General features: G+C 45.6%; 1 protein-coding gene and 1 pseudogene across 1 annotated transcript in view; one reads left to right on the plus strand and one right to left on the minus strand.

The window, feature by feature from the left end:
• The window catches only part of LOC143960480 (aldo-keto reductase family 1 member C15-like), a 73,978-nt gene that overhangs the window by 4,110 nt on the left and 50,790 nt on the right, over positions 1 to 19,078 (minus strand). Inside the window, exon 8 of the mRNA XM_077469127.1 lies at positions 1,846 to 1,928. Coding sequence (XP_077325253.1) covers positions 1,846 to 1,928 — 83 coding nt within the window. The remainder of the gene's footprint in view (positions 1 to 1,845; positions 1,929 to 19,078) is intronic.
• LOC143964628 (U2 spliceosomal RNA) lies at positions 9,933 to 10,054 on the plus strand (annotated as a pseudogene).

Here is a 19,078-nt window from a genome sequence, read left to right on the forward strand (position 1 = left end):
AAAGTTTACCCCAGTTCTTAATACCGTGTATTACCCCCTTTAACATCAATGACAGCTTGAAGTCTTTTGTGGTATTTGTGGATGAGGCTCTTTGTCTTCTCAGATGGTAAAGCTGCCCATTCCTCTTGACAAAAATCCTCCAGTTCCAGTAAATTATTGGGCTGTTTTGCATGAACTGCACGTTTGAGATCTCCCCAGAGTGGCTCAATGATATTGAGGTCAGGAGATTGAGACGGCCACTCCAGAACCTCCACTTTATTCTGCTGTAGCCAATGACAGGTCGACTTGGCCTTGTGTTTTGGATCATTGTAATATTGGAATGTCAAAGTACGTCTCATGCGCAGCTTCCTGGCTGATAAATGAAAATGTTCCTCCAGTATTTTTTGATAACATACTGCATTCACCTTGCCATCAATTTTGACCAATTTTCCTGTGCCTTTGTAGCTCACACATCCCCAAAACATCAGCGATCCACCTCCGTGTTTCACAGTAGGAATAGTGTACCTTTCATCATAGGCCTTGTTGACTCCTCTCCAAATGTAGTGTTTATGGTTGTGGCCAAAAAGCTAAATTTTGGTCTCATCAGGCAGTTGTGGCTGAAATTTTAGTTGGTCTACCTGATCATGGTTTGGTTTCAACAGAACCCCTCATATTTCACTTCTTGATTAGAGTATGAACACTGCTGATTGTCATTCTAAATTCCTTGGATATCTTTTTTATAACCCTTTCCTGTTTTATACAGTTCATTTACCTTTTCCCGCAGATCCTTTGACAATTCTTTTGCTTTCCCCATGACTGAAAATCCAGAAACGTCAGTGCAGCACTGGATGAAAGATGCAAGGGTCTGTCTGGATTCTAGAAACTGAGTGACCCATTATATATACACACACACACACAAATTACAAGCCAGCAGATCCCATGTGAGGATGGTTACCTTTAATAGCTATTCAAACCCCTTTGTGTCAACTTGTGTGCATGTTATAAGGCCAAAATCACCAGGGTATGTAAACTTTTGATCAGGGAAATTTGGGTAGTTTCTGTTGCCATTAGGATTTAAAAAGAGTGAACACAGTTAATAAATGGCTTCAGCCAAAGACTAACCATGAGTGAAAGAAATGTTTTTGTGTTATTTATATTCTCTGAAAAATGGCCAGGAAATCTTAAATTCTGCCAAAGTATGTAAACTTATGAGCACGACTGTATACACACACACATATCATAAGCACAGTTTTGAAAACCTACAGAAGCTTAGTGTTTAGCACATCTGCCTTGGAGCACTGGGTTCATTATTTTTAAGATTTCAAGGCACTAAACTACTCATGGCTAATATTGTGATTGCCAAATTACCCATTGCAAAGCTACCCATAGACCATACATGACTATTGCCAAATCTTGGAGTTTTTGATGGCTCAACAATGATTTCATTACTTTGGGAAACCAATCACAATGCTCAGGAGAGAAAAATTGATTAGACATTATTAAGGCAGCTCCAGGGTCTCATTTGAATTCTTCTCCCCTCTCCGGCTATTCTACCTCCTCCGGCGATGTCTTCTCACTCTGTCGGTTCTACTCCCTCTCCGGTGTCTTCTCCCTCTTCTGCCAGATCTTCTCTCTCTGCTGTCTTATCCCTCTGTTCTTCTTCCGATGTTGACTCAATGCGATCTCCCAGTGTAATACTGGGTCCGCAGTGTGCCATGACTTATATTGGCATGGGGCAGGGCCACCCGCTGATATCACCTGAAGGCCACACCCCTTGCAACCTCACCACCCAGGGCAGGATGGGGGATGCGACGGGGGTTCTTACCACATAAAACATGAAAATACCATCAGCAGTGTTATACTCACATAGGCATTTTATCATAACGCATATTTTGATTCAGGGCGTAAAGAGATTTCATGTCCTCCTCCCCCAGTTGGAAGTCAAATACCTGCAGATGGAAAGAATTGTTATACATGTGTGGTTGTTTACTTTGCTCTCTCTTACTAAATAAGGGTGGTTCAGCCGGTTCTTGTAAACACAAAGTTTGTACTGAAATGTGTGCAAATCCTCACAATTACCTTTCGTTATTTTTTTTCCCGCATGGGTCTGTTAAAGTGGTTGTAAACCCTTACAACACACTTTCACCTACAGGTAAGCCTAGATTAAGGCTTACCTGTAAGTCCAAGAAATATCTCTTAAACCTATACGTTTAGGAGATATTTGCCCGAAGGCAGGCTGCGCCCTAGACAGCGGCGCGCAGGCGCACTGAGCGCGGCATCTTCAACGACGGAGATGCCGCGCGTGTCGGCTCCCGTGCGCATGCGCGGAGTGACGTCACCGCGGCTTCGCCGAATGACAGCGGCGGAGCTGCGAGACCCCACCGAGAAGATGGATGCGCCGGACTACAGGGGACAGCGGTGACTTCGCTGGCTCCTGTGTCAGGTAAGTGACACATTATAGACTACTAAATGATGCATAGTAGTCCATTATGCTTTGCCTTTGCAGAGAATGAGAGGGGTTTACTTCCTCTTTAAATACACTGCTGAAAGCATTTTGATATATCTGTGCTAGAAGTGTATACCAGTTAGTGCTAGAAATGTACACATAAAAGTCAGAAAGAAAGAGAAAAAGAAAAAAAAAAAAAAACACACCACACAGCATGGGATTCTCCCATAGTCCATTACCAGGCCCTTTGGGTCTGGTATGAATATTAAGGGGAGCCCCGAACCAAAATTACTAAAAAAAATTGCCCCCCCCCCCAAATTCAATACAGGTCTGGTATGGATATTAAGGGGAACCCCCGAGCCAAAAATTTTGGCGTGGGGGTCCCCCCAGAAATCCATACCAGACCCTTATCCAAGCACGCAGCCTGGCAGGCAGTACCAGGCCGCATGCCCTCAACATGGGACGGTGCTTTGGGGTAGCCCCCCAAAGCACCTTGTTGATGGGGACAAGGGCCTCATCCCCCCAACCCTTGCCCGATGGTTGTGGGGGTCTGCTGGCGGGGGGGGGCTAATCAGAATCTGGAAGCCCCCTTTAACAAGGGGACCCCCAGATCCCGGCCTCTCCCCTGTGTGAAACGGTAACTGGCCCTACCATTTCACAAAAAAAAAAAGTGTCAAAATGGTAAAAAAAAAAAAACAACACTGATTTTTGTAATCAATAGCGGCCCCTATACAATATGTATCTACTAACCATATCACTCTTTCTAGGGGAGCAGCACTATATTAACCTCCCTGGCGGTACCATTATTTCGGATTTTAGGTGCTAAAAGCGGTACCATTATTTTGCATGAAAATTTGGCGTTTTATATTGTAGTCCTGCAATTCTTAGGAATAACTCTCTTAAATCTGTCCAAACCAGAGTCTAGCAGACATCCTGGGTATGATAAAGTTTGAAAAATTAAATCATAAATTATAATATAATAAATAATTATAAATAATTGTACCAAATAATAATATAACAATAATAAAAATTATTCAATAATGTAATCAAATCAAAAACACTGAAATTTGCTGAGTTGCAGAATTGTCACTGTCATTACTTTTCACTATTTGATGACGGATCTCCCCACAAATCGCTATCGCTCAATTCTGCGAGTCATTCTAATTTATTATCGCTGTTTTCTAGCTGGTCTAAAATCATTTTTGATGTACAGTGACAGTTTTGGTTGCTATGGACAATCTCCAGTTTCCAGGCATAAAGAACAGTTTTTACAATATAAAACTGCATGCAGGACACTGGGCAGACCACTAGGGACAACGGGGATGTGAAATATTTACATACAGCAATGTAATCTGTAAGATTACATTATACTGTATGTATACTGTTTATTTCACTTTTTGAATTTGGCGCCGATCTCCGTGCCCGTGCGTCGCAACGCTCGCAGGGCACGGAGATCGCCGATGTGATAGATCGAGCGAGACACGGCTCGCTCGTACAGCGGGGAGACAACGCTGGATTCGAAGGAGAAGGTAAGGAAACCTCCTCCTGGATCCAGCGACGCTGTCCCGAGTCTGACTCGGGGATACCGCTTTTGGTATAAAAAATCCACCCCGAGTCAGACTCGGGAATACCGTCAGGGGGGTTAAATGTAATAATTATATAGAAATGTAATTATAGGAATTATTTGGCGCGGAGTTCACATTAACTCCCAGAATCACAAAATGGTAAAAATGGCAAGAAACGGCTTGGGACAAGCCCTTTGATACATGTCCCCTGGGGCAGGACCTGGGTCCTATAAGCCTTTAAAATGGGCACTTTTGATTAATCATGTTCATGTCCCATAGACTTTAAACGGTGTTTGCGTGTTCGAACAAATTTAAAAGCCAGCTGCTAACTTTCAATAAATGGACACTTACCTTTCCTGGGGTCCAGCGATGTCGGCAGCCGAGGCCGATCGCTCGGCTCTCGGCTGCTGCTGCCGCCATTCTCTGTAAGGGAATCAGGAAGTGAAGCTTTGCGGCTACACTTCCCGGTTCCCTACTGCGCATGCGCGAGTCACGCAGCGCCCTAGGAATGGTCTTGGTTTGTTGAAATAAATCAATGTACATGTGAATCACAAATCAAAGCAAATAGTAAGGGGTTGATTTACTAAAGGCAAAATAGACTGGGCACCTTGTAAAGTACAGTTGCAAATTGCAGGAGCAGTTGCCCCAGAGCTTAGTAAATGAGCAGAAGCTCTGTTGACTTTCATCATTCAATCACAGGCAAGCAAAAATGCTGTTTTTAAATTTTTCTTGCACGTGATTATGTGTTCTTTGCAAAGTGAAGCTTTGCCTCATTTACTAAGCTCTGGAGCAACTGCACTTTACAAAGTGCACAGTCTATTTGCCTTTAGTAAATCAACCCCTAAGAGTCATGAGTAACAAAAAATATATAGGGTTTTTTTTTTTTTTTTTTTTACACTTTGCACTACAAGTGCACTCGAAATTGCACTGGAAGTACACTTGGAAGTGCAGTCACTGCAGATCTGAGGGGGACATGCAAGGAAAAAAAAAAAAAAAAAAAAAAAAAAACAACTGCATTTTAGCTTGCACATGATTGGATAATAAAATCAGCAGAGCTTCCCCTCATTTCAGATCTATCCCTCAGATTTACAGTGACTGTACTTCCAAGTGCACTTTCAGTGCAATTTCAAGTGCACTTTGCACTTGTAGTGCAAAGTGGATTTGCCTTTCGAAAATCACCCCCATAGTCACATCTAGATAATCCAGATAACACATTTCAGCAGAAGTTACATTTCAGGATCACTGTTCAACACGTACACGTCCACCTCCCAATCATTTGGGGCAGGGGGAAAGGAATGGTAATGTGGAGGTGAGGGAGGTGCAGGTATTTAGACAGAAAGGTAGAACAGGGAGGGAGGGGAAAGGGAGGAAGGGAAAGCTCTAAGGTGACAAAACATAAGATTCCTAGCTTCAACCCAAACCAACCAGATTTTATTGAATTTTGTGGGGCAGTTGCGCCACATATAGGTCAACTTATATAGGGTAGGGAGGTATTAATTATAGCCTTCCAGGAGGAGACCGTAGGAGGGTCTGGCATCTTCCATTTAGACAGAATAGTTTTTCTTGCATAATAGGCAGCACAAAAAAATGAATGATTTTGTATGAGTGTTAGCAAGTAAGTTATCAATTACACCCAAAAGATCACATTAATGTCATCAACCACTGCTTTCTAAAAGTCTTGTATAAGTGGATAGGTCAAAACTATATGGATAACATTTCCTACCTCCTAATGTTATTTAGGACAGACATCATCATTATTATTATGATGGATGATCGACAATCTCTGGGGCGTGTAATAAACTCTGTGAAGGAATTTCAATTGGACAAAACGGTCCCTAGCCGAAATCATAAGAGGTATGTACTGTTGGAGGTTCTCGCTCCAATCATCAGAGATTCGGTACATCATGCTGCCAGGCCTGGAACATCCTTCCTGCACTAGGAGCGCCTTTATTTTAATATTAAGCTGAAGATTAATTTCAGATCCTATCTTCTCGTCATTTTTGTTACTGTATTAAATGTACACAGCTGTGTCTGAATGGATACAGGGAGCTGTGACTTGGCTGGGGTGTCCCCATAGCAAGCTGCCAGGAGAGCCAAAGAGGGACCTGAGAAGAAGAGGATCGGGGCTGCTCTGTGCAAATCCACTGCAACAGAGCAGGTAAGTATAACTTGTTTTTTTACTTTTACCTAAAAAAAAAAAAAACAAACAAAAAAAACAAAGACTTTACAACCACTTTAACTAATTGTATTCCTTATGCTGCTAGCATTAGTAAATGGACAGGGAGATATATTATGTTTTCCTGTTTACATGTCACTCGATTCCTGGTTTCTGCATAAGCCAAAATTATGGCATACATCACAGGAGTCTCCATGGGCACTTTTATGTCTTCCATCTGGAGGAGGGGAGGAGGGGCTTTCTCAGCTAAGCACACCCTTCTGCATGCATGCCTGGGCTAAGAACAGATGGATTCCAAGAAGTAAATGCAACACGAATGTGCGGTATGCTCCTTTTAGGTCAGATGTATAGAATGTATAAAAGCCAGGAGAATGGCATTTTTAATCAGTTCATCTCTCACACCTTTACACCCACTATAGAACAGAGCAATTTTTCCCATTCATTTCTATTTCAATTCATTTCTATCTTAGGCTGGGTTCACACTGGAGCGATGCGGGAACGCCGCGAATCCGCAGCGTTTTCCCGCATCGCATGCAGTTCACACTGCCCTATGCGGACTGCTGGGAGTGTCAGTGAAACCTTAATGACACCCCCAGATCAGTTCGCATATTGCAGTGCGATCTGCAAACTCGGACAGGAATCGGATCGCATGGTGTGAACCCCCATGCGATCCGATTCTGCTGCGGACCAAAAAAAGGGTCCCGTGCGAGTTTGGAGCGGGTGCGATGCGAATTCAGCCATACTATCTGTATGGCTGAACTCGCATCGCACAGAGATCGGATGTGATTTGCACTGCAGTGCGGTGCGAATCACATCCGGTTCTCGCTGCCGCAGCGGTGTGAACCCAGCCTTAGGGTCCTTTCACACGGGCGTTCCATATGTCCGTTTTTTCCTCCATCTGTTGACAATAAGTGATCATGCGCTGACATCCGTCTCTGCTAAGCTCTGTTTTTTTTAAGACTGAAGAAAACCCAATTTTTGTTCCACAAAAAAAAAAAAATGGAATGGACGAAAAACTGATGTTAGTGGACGATCCATCCAATCCGCGTACATCCATTTTTAACCACTTTCAGACCGGACCAATTTGCTGGTCAAAGACCAGACCACTTTTTGCGATTCGGCACTGCGTCGCTTTAACTGACAATTGCGCGGTCGTGCGACGTGGCTCCCAAACAAAATTAACGTCCTTTTTTTCCCACAAATAGAGCTTTCTTTTGGTGGTATTTGATCACCCCTGCGGTTTTTATTTTTTGCGCTATAAACAAAAATAGAGCGATAATTTTGAAAAAAACTCATTTTTTACTTTTTGTAATAAATATCCCCCAAAAATATATAAAAAAACTTTTTTTTCCCTCAGTTTAGGCCGATACGTATTCTTCTACATATTTTTGGTAAAAAAAAAAAATCGCAATAAGCGATTATTGATTGGTTTGCGCAAAAGTTATAGCGTTTACAAAATAGGGATAGTTTTATAGCATTTTTATTAATAATTTTTTATTATTATTTTTTTTTTTTTACTAGTAATGGCGGCGATCTGCAATTTTTATTGTGACTGCGACATTGTGGGGGACCCATCGGACATTTTTGACACATTTTTGGGACCATTGTCATTTATACAGTAATCACTGCTATATAAATGCAGTGATTCCTGTGTAAATGACACTGGCAGTGAAAGGGTTAACCAGTGGGTGGCAGTGTAGGGGTTAAGTGTTCCTAGGGGTGTGTTACTAACTGTGGGGGGGTTGGGCTTTCATTTAGTGTACACTGATCTCTGCTCCAATCACATGGAGCAGAGATCAGCGTCACTAGTTGCTAGGCAGAATGGAAAAATTTTGTTTATACAGCATTTCCTCCATTCGGCCGCTCCGTGAGACGATCGCGGGGATGCCCGCGGCGATCGAGTCCGCGGGTCCCGCAACCGGACTCACGGGGGTCCTGACCAGCGCAGGAGCGCGCCGCCGGCGATGGCCCGGCGGCAACGAATATTGGACGTACATGTACGCCAATATGCCTGCCCGTGCCATTCTGTCGACGTACATCGTCGTGCGCTGGTCGGGAAGTGGTTAAAGCAGAGTTCCAACCAAAAATGGAACTTCCGCTTTAAGTGACGGTGACCCTCTAACATGCCACATTTGGCATGCAATTTTTTTTGGGAGAGAGGGAGCGGATACCCTCTTTTTAGAGGCATTCAGCTCCCACTTCCTCCTGGGGCTCTGCGGCACTAGAAGAATGTTCACCTCTCCCCCCTCCCTCCCTGCAATCTTCTGGGACATGTCACATGTCCCAGAAGATTGCTCAGCCATTCACAGCATGTAGTAGTTTTGTAGCTGCTGACTTTACTTTTTTTCCGGCAGAACTCCGCTTTAAATGCTTTTTTCCCCCCCTTTATTAAATACGTATAGCTGGTTGCTAAGGAGGAGGCCGGGAAGCCTGCCACCACGTTAACAACCGATGACTCATCAGCTGTGAGAGGAATTCTCCCCTGACAGCTGAATGTAATCAAAATTGCTGGCAAAAAACTGCCCCCAATAAAACGCAAAAACAACGGTGTAGGGCCACCCCCCCCTCAGGTCCATACCAGGTCCTTCGGGTCTAGTATGGATTTGGATGCCCCCCCATGCCAATTATTTATTTTAAATGGTGTGGGGTCCCCCCCCCCAAAATCCATACCAGACCCTTATCTGAGCATGCAGTCCGGCAGGTCAGGAAAGAGAGGGGGCGAGTGAGCACCCCATACCAGTCCACATGCTCTCATGGGGCAGTGGGTGCTTTGGGGTAGGCGGAGCTCTGCTCCCCCAATCCAAAGGACCTTGCGCCCCCATGTTGATGGGGACAAGGGCCTCTTTCTGACAACCCTGACCGTCGGTTGTCAGGGTCTGTGGGTGGGGGGCTTATTGGAATCTAGATCCCGGCCCCCCCCCCCCATGTGAATGGGTATTAGAGACATCATACTCATTACAAAAAAAGCAGTGAAAAGTAAAAAAAAAAAAAAACGAAAAGAAAAAAACCCCAGAGCTGGTTTTTTGACAAGTCCTTTATTAATAGCTCTGAGCTGTCTTCTCCCACTGCCGTCTCTCCTGACTGGTGTCTCTCGTCACGCCAAACACCCCCCCCCCCCCCCCCGCCGCCGGTTACCCGCAAAAAAAAAAAAAAATGCTGTTCTGTGGCTGTCTTCCTCCGTTGTGTCGTCGCCCACTGTCTGACAACTCAACAAGGTGACGTCATTGGATGGCCACGCCCACGCCATAACAGATGCCAGACAGCGGGCGACAACATAATGGAGGATGACAGCCACAGTACTGTGGCTTTTTTTTTTTTTTTTTTTTAGCGGGCATCCAGTGGCGAGGAAGAAGACAGCAGCTGGAAAAGACGGCGGTGGGAGAGGCAGTGGTGGCTGGAGAAGAAAGCTCAGAGCTATTAATAAAGGACTTGTCAAAAAACGTTTTTTGTTTTTTTCTTACTTTTCACTGCTTCTTTGGTGAATGGGTACATCAGACCCCTTTATTTTTTTAGGCTTATTTAACATGCCCTCAAGAAACAGGTTTTGGTGGAAATTGTCCAAGAAGGGATATCTCCTCACTTTCAAAGTGCTCTTACGTCCTGCTGTGTATCTGCACTGGCTCCTCTCCCAAACTGAAATTGCTTGCTTTGATTTGACTGCACACTGTGAGCTTCTCACAACGTGCATTAGAAACTGCAGCAAGTCAAATAGTCAGCTAGATTTGCCTCATTTCCTGGCTCAACAACATCCAGTATCATCTAACCCATCACTTCTCAACCTTTTAGCTAAGATCAAGTGTAGTATCTGTTCTTATCAGTGTCCGGTAGGGGTGCTAGGCCGTCATTACGGCCTTATACCAGGAATGGTTGGCTGTATAGTAACCTGCTGGTATGATGGGGGCTCTGAAGGCTAGTACTGGCTAAAACAGACACTGGGGTGCCCACAGATAGTTGGGGCACAGGAGTAATTTCCCCAGGAAAATGAGATGGGCCCAGTTACTCCTAGTATGAATCTATTTTGGCCATGAATCGGGAAGGCAGAGAGTCAACGGTGTCTGTGCTCCCTGGCCTTCTGGCTAAGTTTGGGGCAATTTTTGCTACCAGGCCTCAGGGTCTAGCTAGTGCACATTGCACAGCCATTTATTTTCTCCTTAGGTTTGTCACTTTTCACTTTTGTGTGTGTTTTTCTTCACTGGATGGAGGGTGCGAGTCCTCTGGCTTGCCCTGAAGTCTAGGGGTGGATGTGTGGCCCTTAGGTTCCTCTCTCCCCTGAACCTGGAAGGTCTCTTCTTGAGAGCCCCTTGACCTAGTACTCAGTGGTTGGCTTCGGCTGGCCATGAGGAGAAGGGTCCGCCAGACCCTAATTGTAGACCTAATTGTACCCTTGTTCCTGGAACCTTGCACCCCGGGGGTTCAGGGAGAGGTTCTACCCCTTTTGGGTGGATAAAAGCACACCCTTCAATGCACTTTTTAGTGTTAAAAAAAAAAAAACAATTAACTAAAAGTGCTTAACCTGTGGCTCTCCAACTATTGTGGAACAACAAGTCCCTTGCGGCATTGCAAGGCTCACTGCTACAAGCATGACTCCCAAAGGATGAGACTTGATGGAACTTGTAGTTCCACAAGAGCTAGAGGGCCTTAGGTCGAGCACCTATGAAATTCTAACCCTTCCCAGTCCCTCGCCTCAGTGGCGTAGCCCGACTTTCTGTCACCTAGGGAAAAGGCTCAGTTCAGTGCCCCCACCCAAAAAGAGGGATTTTTACAATATTATGTTGCATCAGTGTCCCCCATACATCAGTGTGTCTCTCTCTCTCTCTCCAGAGTTCCCCATTACTTATTATAATAACAATGCAACACCTTACATTAATATCCCTCTTTACATCAGTGTCCTTCTGTACATCAGTGTCCCCCCTTATGTCGCGTACACGCGACCGGTTTTCCCATCTGAATAAAAAATATGAAGGTTTTTCCGACGAAGTTCCGACAGTTCCGCTGAAACTGTATTGTGTACACACGATCACACTAAAGTCCAATCGTACGACAGGACTAGAAAAAGGAAGTTCAATAGCCAGTAGCTAATAGCCTCCGTTTCATACTTGCTTCAGAGCATGCGCCGTTTTTGGTCCGTCGGAACAGGATACAGACGAGTGGTTTTCCCGATAGAACATGTTTTAAATATTTCAGACGGAACCAATTCCTATTTCTAGGTTCGTCAGAATTTTCGGGAAAAAAAAAAAAAAATAAATAAAAAAAAAAAAAGTCAGATGAGGCATACACACGATGGGAATATACGATGAAAAGCTTCCGTCTCATTTTTTTCTGTCAGACATTCCGCTCGTGTGTACGCGGCATAACATTAATGCCCCATATTACATCAGTGTCTTCTTTACATCAGCATCCCACCTTACTTCGAAGCCCCCTTACCTCAATCGTCCTTTACATTGGAGTCCTTAATGTTCATGTCCCCCCTTACTTCAGAGTCCCTCCCTTACATCAGTTCTGCCATTTATATAGATGTCCCCTCTTACATCAATTCACCTTACATGAGTGTCCCCTTTTGCAATAGTGCCTTACTTGCATCAGAGTCCTCCCTTATATCAATGCCCCCTTTTATATCAGAATATTTCCTTAAATCAGAGTTTCTCCTTACCTCAGAGTCCCTCCTTAGATTAGTTTCGTCCTTCATATCAATGTCCCCTCTTACATCAATTTACCCCTTGCAATAGTGCCTTCCCTGTATCAGAGTCCCCCCCTTAATTTCATCCCCCCCTTTAAATCAGAGTCCTTCCTTACTTCAGTGCCCCTACTTGCTTAAGAGCCTCCCTGTAAAACAGTTTGCCCCTTTATATCAACGTCCCCTTTTACATCAATTGTTACTTACACTATTGTCCCCTCTTTCTTCAGAGCCCCCCTTACATCAATTCCCCCCTTTATATCAGTGTTCCCCCTTACATACAAGTCCCCCCCCCACATCTGCGTTCCCCGCCATTTTATATCAGTGTGCCCCCTCCCCCTTACATCAGTGTGCCCCCCTACCTTACCAGCATCACTGGAGCAGTGGTCCTAGCATTTATTTTTATTTTTTTTGGGGGGGGGGGGTGAAAAATAGTATGCCCCCCTCCCCCGGTCGGTAGCACTTACCCCATCACCGGCGGCTTCCCCTTGCTTGGTGGCAGCGGCCTCCCGTTTTCCTACTCTCCACAACAGCGGCTTCCCCCTGCTCGGCTGCCTCACGTTCTCCTACTCTCTATGATAGGGGCTTCCCCCTGCTTGGCTGCCTCATGTTCTCCTGCTCTCCATGATAGCGGCTTCCCCCTGCTTGGCAGCCTCCCATTCTCCTGCTCTCCACGGCAGTGGCTTCCGTTCCCTCCTCAGCTGCAAATCAGGAGTCTTCTCTTTTCGGCCAATCGGAAAACACAACGGTGAATATTAATTCGCTGTTGTAACACACCTGGGTGTGTCTGCAACCCGAGCCCACCCTATTTTGAAGCCAATTAGAACCTCTGGTTCAGGCTCTCAAATCCCTCTGCCTCTCCAGAGCTCCTCGGAACAGGTCACTGGTGCAGCAACAGGAGAAGGCGGGGGGGGGGGGGGAGGGGGGGGGACATGTTCTCTTGCATACTCTGTACTGACCCCACTCTCCCGCTCCCTCACTGAGCACCTTCCGACATTCAGGCACCCTGCACCCCCACTGCTGTCCTCCCTTGGGCTCCCATTGATCCCTGGCGCATGGGGATCCCGGCCACCACCACAGCTAAAAAAACAAGAGGAGGAAAGAAAAACAGCCAGGGGAAGAGAACACCTGCTCTTCAGTAATGATTGTTTCTGTATAAACAGGAGCACTGCACTGACAGGAGGGAGAGAGAGAGAACTTCTCATTGCTCTCAGCTCCTGCCTCCCAGCTCTGGGCTGACGTGAGTATTGATGTTGCTTTCTCTGCGCCTGTCAGCCGTGGCGCCCCTCTCAATGTGACTCCCGGGGCAGGTGTTCCCCCCCCGCCCCCCTAGTTTCGGCCCAGCCTCCCCTGCCCCCTTCATTTATTGGATTTCAGTTCTTTCAACCGTGGAGGCTTGGTATCACATGTAAGTGTTACTTAAAATATTTTGCATGCAAATGTAATCAGTTTTGAAAGTTCTTGAGAGGAATACTGAAGCCGGCTTTAAGATACTATGTACAGCACCCTGCCAGCATCCATTATCTGCCTGCATAGCACAGGGATGCATAGAAACCCAGTGAAACATCACTGAGTCTAAAAGAAGGTATGACATGAAAACAGAATGATTTTGTTTAACCACTTGCTGAGCGCCCATAGCCGAAAAACGGCTGCAGGGCGTTGGATAACTCTGGGAGGGCGTACTATAATGTGCTCCCAGAATTGGCTTTTCAACCGGGAATATCCATGACCGCTGGGTCCGAAGGACCCGGCGCATCATGGATCATGGTATAGGGCCGATGGCAGCATCCCTTTACCACTTGATCGCTCATGATCAAATGATGGAGTGATCAGCTGTAAACATGCCGGCGCATGCCCGGTTCATCTCTCTCCCTCCTTACCTATCAGTACAGTGGGGGGAGATCGGTTGCAGCAGCGCTGTATCTGTAGTGCCTACAGTGCTGCTCGGTGCCAATTCCTGCCTCGTCAATCCATGCCATTCATACTCAGCCATCCATGCTCAGCCATCCTCATCCATCTACACCACATCAGTTCTCATCTGGGCCACGTCCATGCGACTAGAGTGCCCACCACTGCCACACAAAAGTATAATAGGTAATCAAATTCGATTTTAAATGTATGCCCCTAGAACACCTGATGGTCCTCCCTGCTTGTTGGGCCTCTGTAGGTGGCCAGGCTGTGGTAAAAGTCTCACACATGTGGTATCGTAATACTTGGGAGGAGTAGCAGAATACATTTTGGGGTGTAATTTTGGCTAGATACATGTGTAAGAAATATTCCATAAATGGACAACTTTGTGTGGAAAAAAATAAAATAAAAAATAAAATAAAAAAAAGTTTTCATTTTCTTCCCACATTTTCCAAAAACTTGTGGAAAGAAAAAAAAAAAATTATGACTTGTTCAAAAGACTCATTATGCCTCATAGAATATACGTTGGGGTGTTTGCTTTCCAAAATTGGGTCATTTTTTGGGCGCTTTCATTGTCCTGGTGCTCTAGTACCTTCAAAATTGCAAGAGGTAGTCAAGAAATTACATGTGTAACTTATGTCCCTAGAACACCTGATGGTTCTCCCTGCATGTTGGACCTCTGTATGTGGCCAGGCTGTGTAAAAGTCTCACACATGTGGTATCGCCATACTCAGGAGGAATAGTAGAATGTGTTTTGGGGTGAAATTTGTGGTATGAATATGCTGTGTGTGAGAAATAACCTGTTAATATGACAATTTTGTGAAAATAAAATCAATATTCATTTTGCAAACAATTGTGGGAAAAAATTACAACTTAAAAAAAACAAAACAAAACAATAAAAACAAACACCAAACACTCACTATGCCTGTTACTAAATATTTTGGAAGGTCTACTTTCCAAAAAGGGGTCATTTGGGGGGTATTTGTACTTTCTTAGCTTGTTAGGGTCTCAAGAAATGAGAAAATCAGTGCATCAGGTGTGATCAATTTCAATGATTGGCATCATATAGATTGTAGACTCTAAGGGCCGGTTCACACTGCAGGCGAGGCGAGGCGACTCCGACTTGCCTCGCCGCGACCTGCCGCGACCTCAGCGGCAACTTGCAGATGACTTCTGTATAGAAGTCAATGCAAGTCGCCCCGAGGTCGCCCAAAAGTAGTACAGGAACCTTTTTTCTGAGTCGGAGCGACTCGAGTCGCTCCTCTCAGAACGGTTCCATTGTACAGAACGGGGGCGACTTGCGAGAGCAAGGCAAGGCGAGTCGTGTCGCCTCGCATCGCCCGCTGTGTGAACCGGCTCTAAGGCCCCTTTCACATGTGCAGACCATTCAGATCCGCCTGTCAGTTTTTTAGGTGGATCTGAACGGGCACTCCATGCAGATCCATGGAGCGTCGGATGTCAGTGGTGACATGTCTGCTGACATCCGATCTGATCCACTCCACTAAATCCAGACGGGTGCAAACCCTATTTTTCATCCGTCTGGCAGATCGGATCAGATGAGAACAGACAGGTGGTCCGTAATCATCCGATCCCCCTATAGGGGAGAGCAGAGCTCTGACAAGTCCATCCCTGCACAGAGTGCAGAGGTGGACTTGTCATCCGCCGGCTCAGCGGGGATCAACGAAGCGATCCCTGCTGAGCAAGCGGAGAAGTAAAAACGGATCCATAGGTCTAAAAAGGGGCCTAACTTTCACAAAGACCAAATAATATTATACGGATTTGGGTTATTTTTACCAAAGATATGTAGCAGTATAAATTTTGGCCAAAATTTATGAAAAAAAAAAAAAAAAAAAACACAAGATCTGCTAAATTTTATAACAGAATCGAAGAAAAATGTTATTTTTTTATTTATTTATTTTTTTACAGAATTTTTGGTCTTTTTTCATTTATAGCGTAAAAAAACAACAACAAACCCAGTGGTGATTAACCACCTCCCGCCCGCCCTATAGCCAAATGACGGCCGTAGAGCAGGCGGGTTCCTTCGCCTGGCCGTCCCTGGACGTCCTTTTGTTTACTTCCGCAATGCGCGCCGCCGGGGGCGCGCATCGCGGAAGTTTTGTATTCGCCGTGTCTCCCGGAGACAAGCAAACACAGATCGCCATGAACGGCCAATCAAAGCGGCCGTTCACAGCGCGATCGCAGCTGCCAATGGGAGATGATCTCAAATGTAAACATATGAGATCATCTCCCATTGCCGTGTCTCTCCCTCCTCACACAGAGACAGCGTGTGAGGATAGAGAGGATCTGTAAGTTAGCCCCAGTGCCATCTGTCAGCCCCAGTGCCATCTGTCAGCCCCAGTGCCATCTGTCAGCCCCAGTGCTATCTGTCAGCCCCAGTGCCACCTGCCAGTGCCACCTGCCAGCGCCAGTGCCACCTGCCAGCGCCACCTGCCGTCAGCCCCAGTGCCACCTGCCAGCACCACCTGCCAGCGCCATCTGTCAGCCACAGTGCCGTCAGCCCCAGTGCCGTCAGTGCCACCTGCCAGCGCCACCTGCCAGCACCAGTGCCACCTGCCAGCACCAGTTCCACCTGCCAGCACCATCCGTCAGCCCCAGTGCCATCCGTCAGCCCCAGTGCCGCCAGTGCCACCTGCCAGCGCCACCTGCCAGCGCCGTCAGCCCCAGTGCCACCTGCCAGCGCCAGTGCCACCTGCCAGCCCCATTTGCCAGAGCAAATAGCCAGCACCATCTGCCAGTGCCATCTGCCAGTGCCAGCCCCAGTGCCATCTGTCAGCCCCATCTGTCTGCCTCCAGTGCCATCTGCCTCCAGTGCCATCTGCCTCCAGTGCCACGTGGGGTCACTTTGTGGGCATTTCCATTGTCCTGGTGCTCCAGGGCCTTCAAAACTGTAATAGGTGGTTGAGAAATAAGATGTGTAATTTATGCTCCTAGAACGCCTGATGGTGCTATTTCAATATTGGGCCTCTGTATGTGGCCAGGCTGTGTAAAAGTCTCACACATTTGGTATCGTTATACTCAGGAGTAGTAGAACGTATTTTGGGGTGTCATTTTTGCTATGTACATGCTATGTGTTGGAAATATCTTATAAATGGACAACTTTGCGTAAAAAAAAAAAAAACAAAAAAAAAAAAAACAAATGCGTTTTCATTTTTTTTCCACATTTTCCCAAAACTTCTGGAACAAAAATTAACCATTCAAATGACTCATTATGCCTCATAGATTATACGTTGGGGTGTTAGCTTTCCAAAATGGGGTCACTTTGTGGGCATTTCCATTGTCCTGGTGCTCCAGGGCCTTCAAAAATGTAATAGGTGGTTGAGAAATGAAATGTGTAATTTATGCTCCTAGAACGCCTGATGGTGCTATTTCAATATTGGGCCTCTGTATGTGGCCAGGCTGTGTAAAAGTCTCACACATTTGGTATCGTAATACTCAGAAGGAGTAGCAGAACGTATTTTGGGGTGTAATTTGTGGTATACACATGCCATGTGAGAGAAATAACCTATTACATTGAAAATTTTGTGAGAAAAAAAAAAAAAAACACCTTCATTTTGCAAAGAATTGTGGGAAAAAGATGACAATATCAAAAACCTCACCATGCATCTTAGTAAATACCTTGGAATGTCTACTTTCAAAAAAAGGGGTCATTTGGGGGGTATTTGTACTTTCCTGACTTGCTCGGGTCGCAAGAAATGAGATAGGCCACCAGTACATCAGGTGTGATCAATTTTGTGCGATTCGCACCACAGCTTATAGACTCTCTAACTTTCACAAAGACCAAATAATATCCACTAATTTGGGTTATTTTTACCAAAGATATGTAGCAGTATAAATTGTGGCTAAAATTTATGAAAAAAAAATTATAATTTGCAAAATTTTATCACAGAAACAAATATGGGTTTTTTTTCAAAATTTTCGGTCTTTTTTCATTTATAGTGCAAAAAATAAAAACCCCAGAGGTGATCAAATACCACCAAAAGAAAGCTCTATTTGTGGGAAAAAAAGGACACAAAATTCATTTGGGTACAGTGTTGCATGACTGAGTAATTGTCATTCAAAATGTGAGAGCACCAAAAGCTGAAAATTGGTCTGGTCAGGAAGGGTGTTTAAGTGCCCAGTAAGCAAGTGGTTAAATACCACCAAAAGAAATCACTATGTGAAAAAAAAAAAAAAAAAAAATATTTCATATGGGTACAGTGTTGCATTCAAATTTCAAAATGTGAGAGCACCGAAAGTTGAAAATTGGTCTGGTTAGGAAGGGGGATTAAGTAACCGAGTGGGTAAGTGGTTAACCAGTTAACCGTGCCATAGCTGAATGACGGCTACAGTGCGGCTCGATAACTCTGGGAGGGCGTACTATGACGTCCTCCCAGAATCGTGCCCCCTGAGACACACCGGGGGCTTCCATGAGCATCGGATTCACGGGACCCGGTGGGTCACGATTGCGGTAAAGGGCCAGTGACAGCAGCCAATGACAGTCCAATGACGGAGCAATCAATGTAAGAAAACCGGCGTCAAGTCCGGTTCTTTCCGCTGCTCACACTAATCCTGTGAGCAGAGGAGGGAGAAACTGCAGCATGAGGCTGCTTCAGGTAGGTCTTTTTTTTATAGTGCCAGTGCCCCCATGCCAGATCAGTGCCCAGCAGTGCCCCAGTCCGTGCCAGATCAGTGCTTCCCATCTGTGTCAGATCATTGCCCCAGCAGTGCCCAAATCCATATCAGTGCCAAGCGGTGCCCCAATACAAGTCATATTAGTGCCCAGCAGTGCCTCAATTTGTGCCATATCAGTTCTCAGTGGTGCCATATCAGTGCAAAGCAGGGGCCTAATCTGTGCCTTATTAGTGCCCAGCAGTGCCCCAATCCATGCAATATCAGTGCTCATCAGTGCCCCAATCCGTGACATTGTCCTGAAGTGCCCCACTTGTGCTATACGAGTGCCACCTCTGTGACCCATCAGTGGTCTACAGTGCCATGCCATGTGTAATTTATGTCCCTAGAATGCTTGATGGTGCTCCCTGCATGTTGGCCACTGTATGTGGCCAGCTGTGAAAAAGTCTCACAATGTGATATCGCCATACTTAGGAGTAGCAGAATATATTTTGGGGTGTAATTTGTGGTACAAATATGCCACGTGAGAGAAAACGAGAGTTAGACTTACCGGTAACTCTGTTTCTAGGAGTCGTCCAGTAACTCTGTTTCTAGGAGTCGTCCAGGACAGCACTAGAGAGATAGGCTCCACCTCCAGAGGCAGGAAACACAATCCAGATCTTTAAAGGGCGGTCTCCGTCCCTTCCCCTTCAGTCTTCTAA

The sequence above is a fragment of the Lithobates pipiens genome, unplaced genomic scaffold, assembly GCF_037356315.1.
Source record: "Lithobates pipiens isolate NorthernLeopardFrog02 unplaced genomic scaffold, aLitPip1_a1.2 Scaffold_8, whole genome shotgun sequence".
Taxonomy (NCBI): Eukaryota; Metazoa; Chordata; class Amphibia; order Anura; family Ranidae; genus Lithobates; species Lithobates pipiens.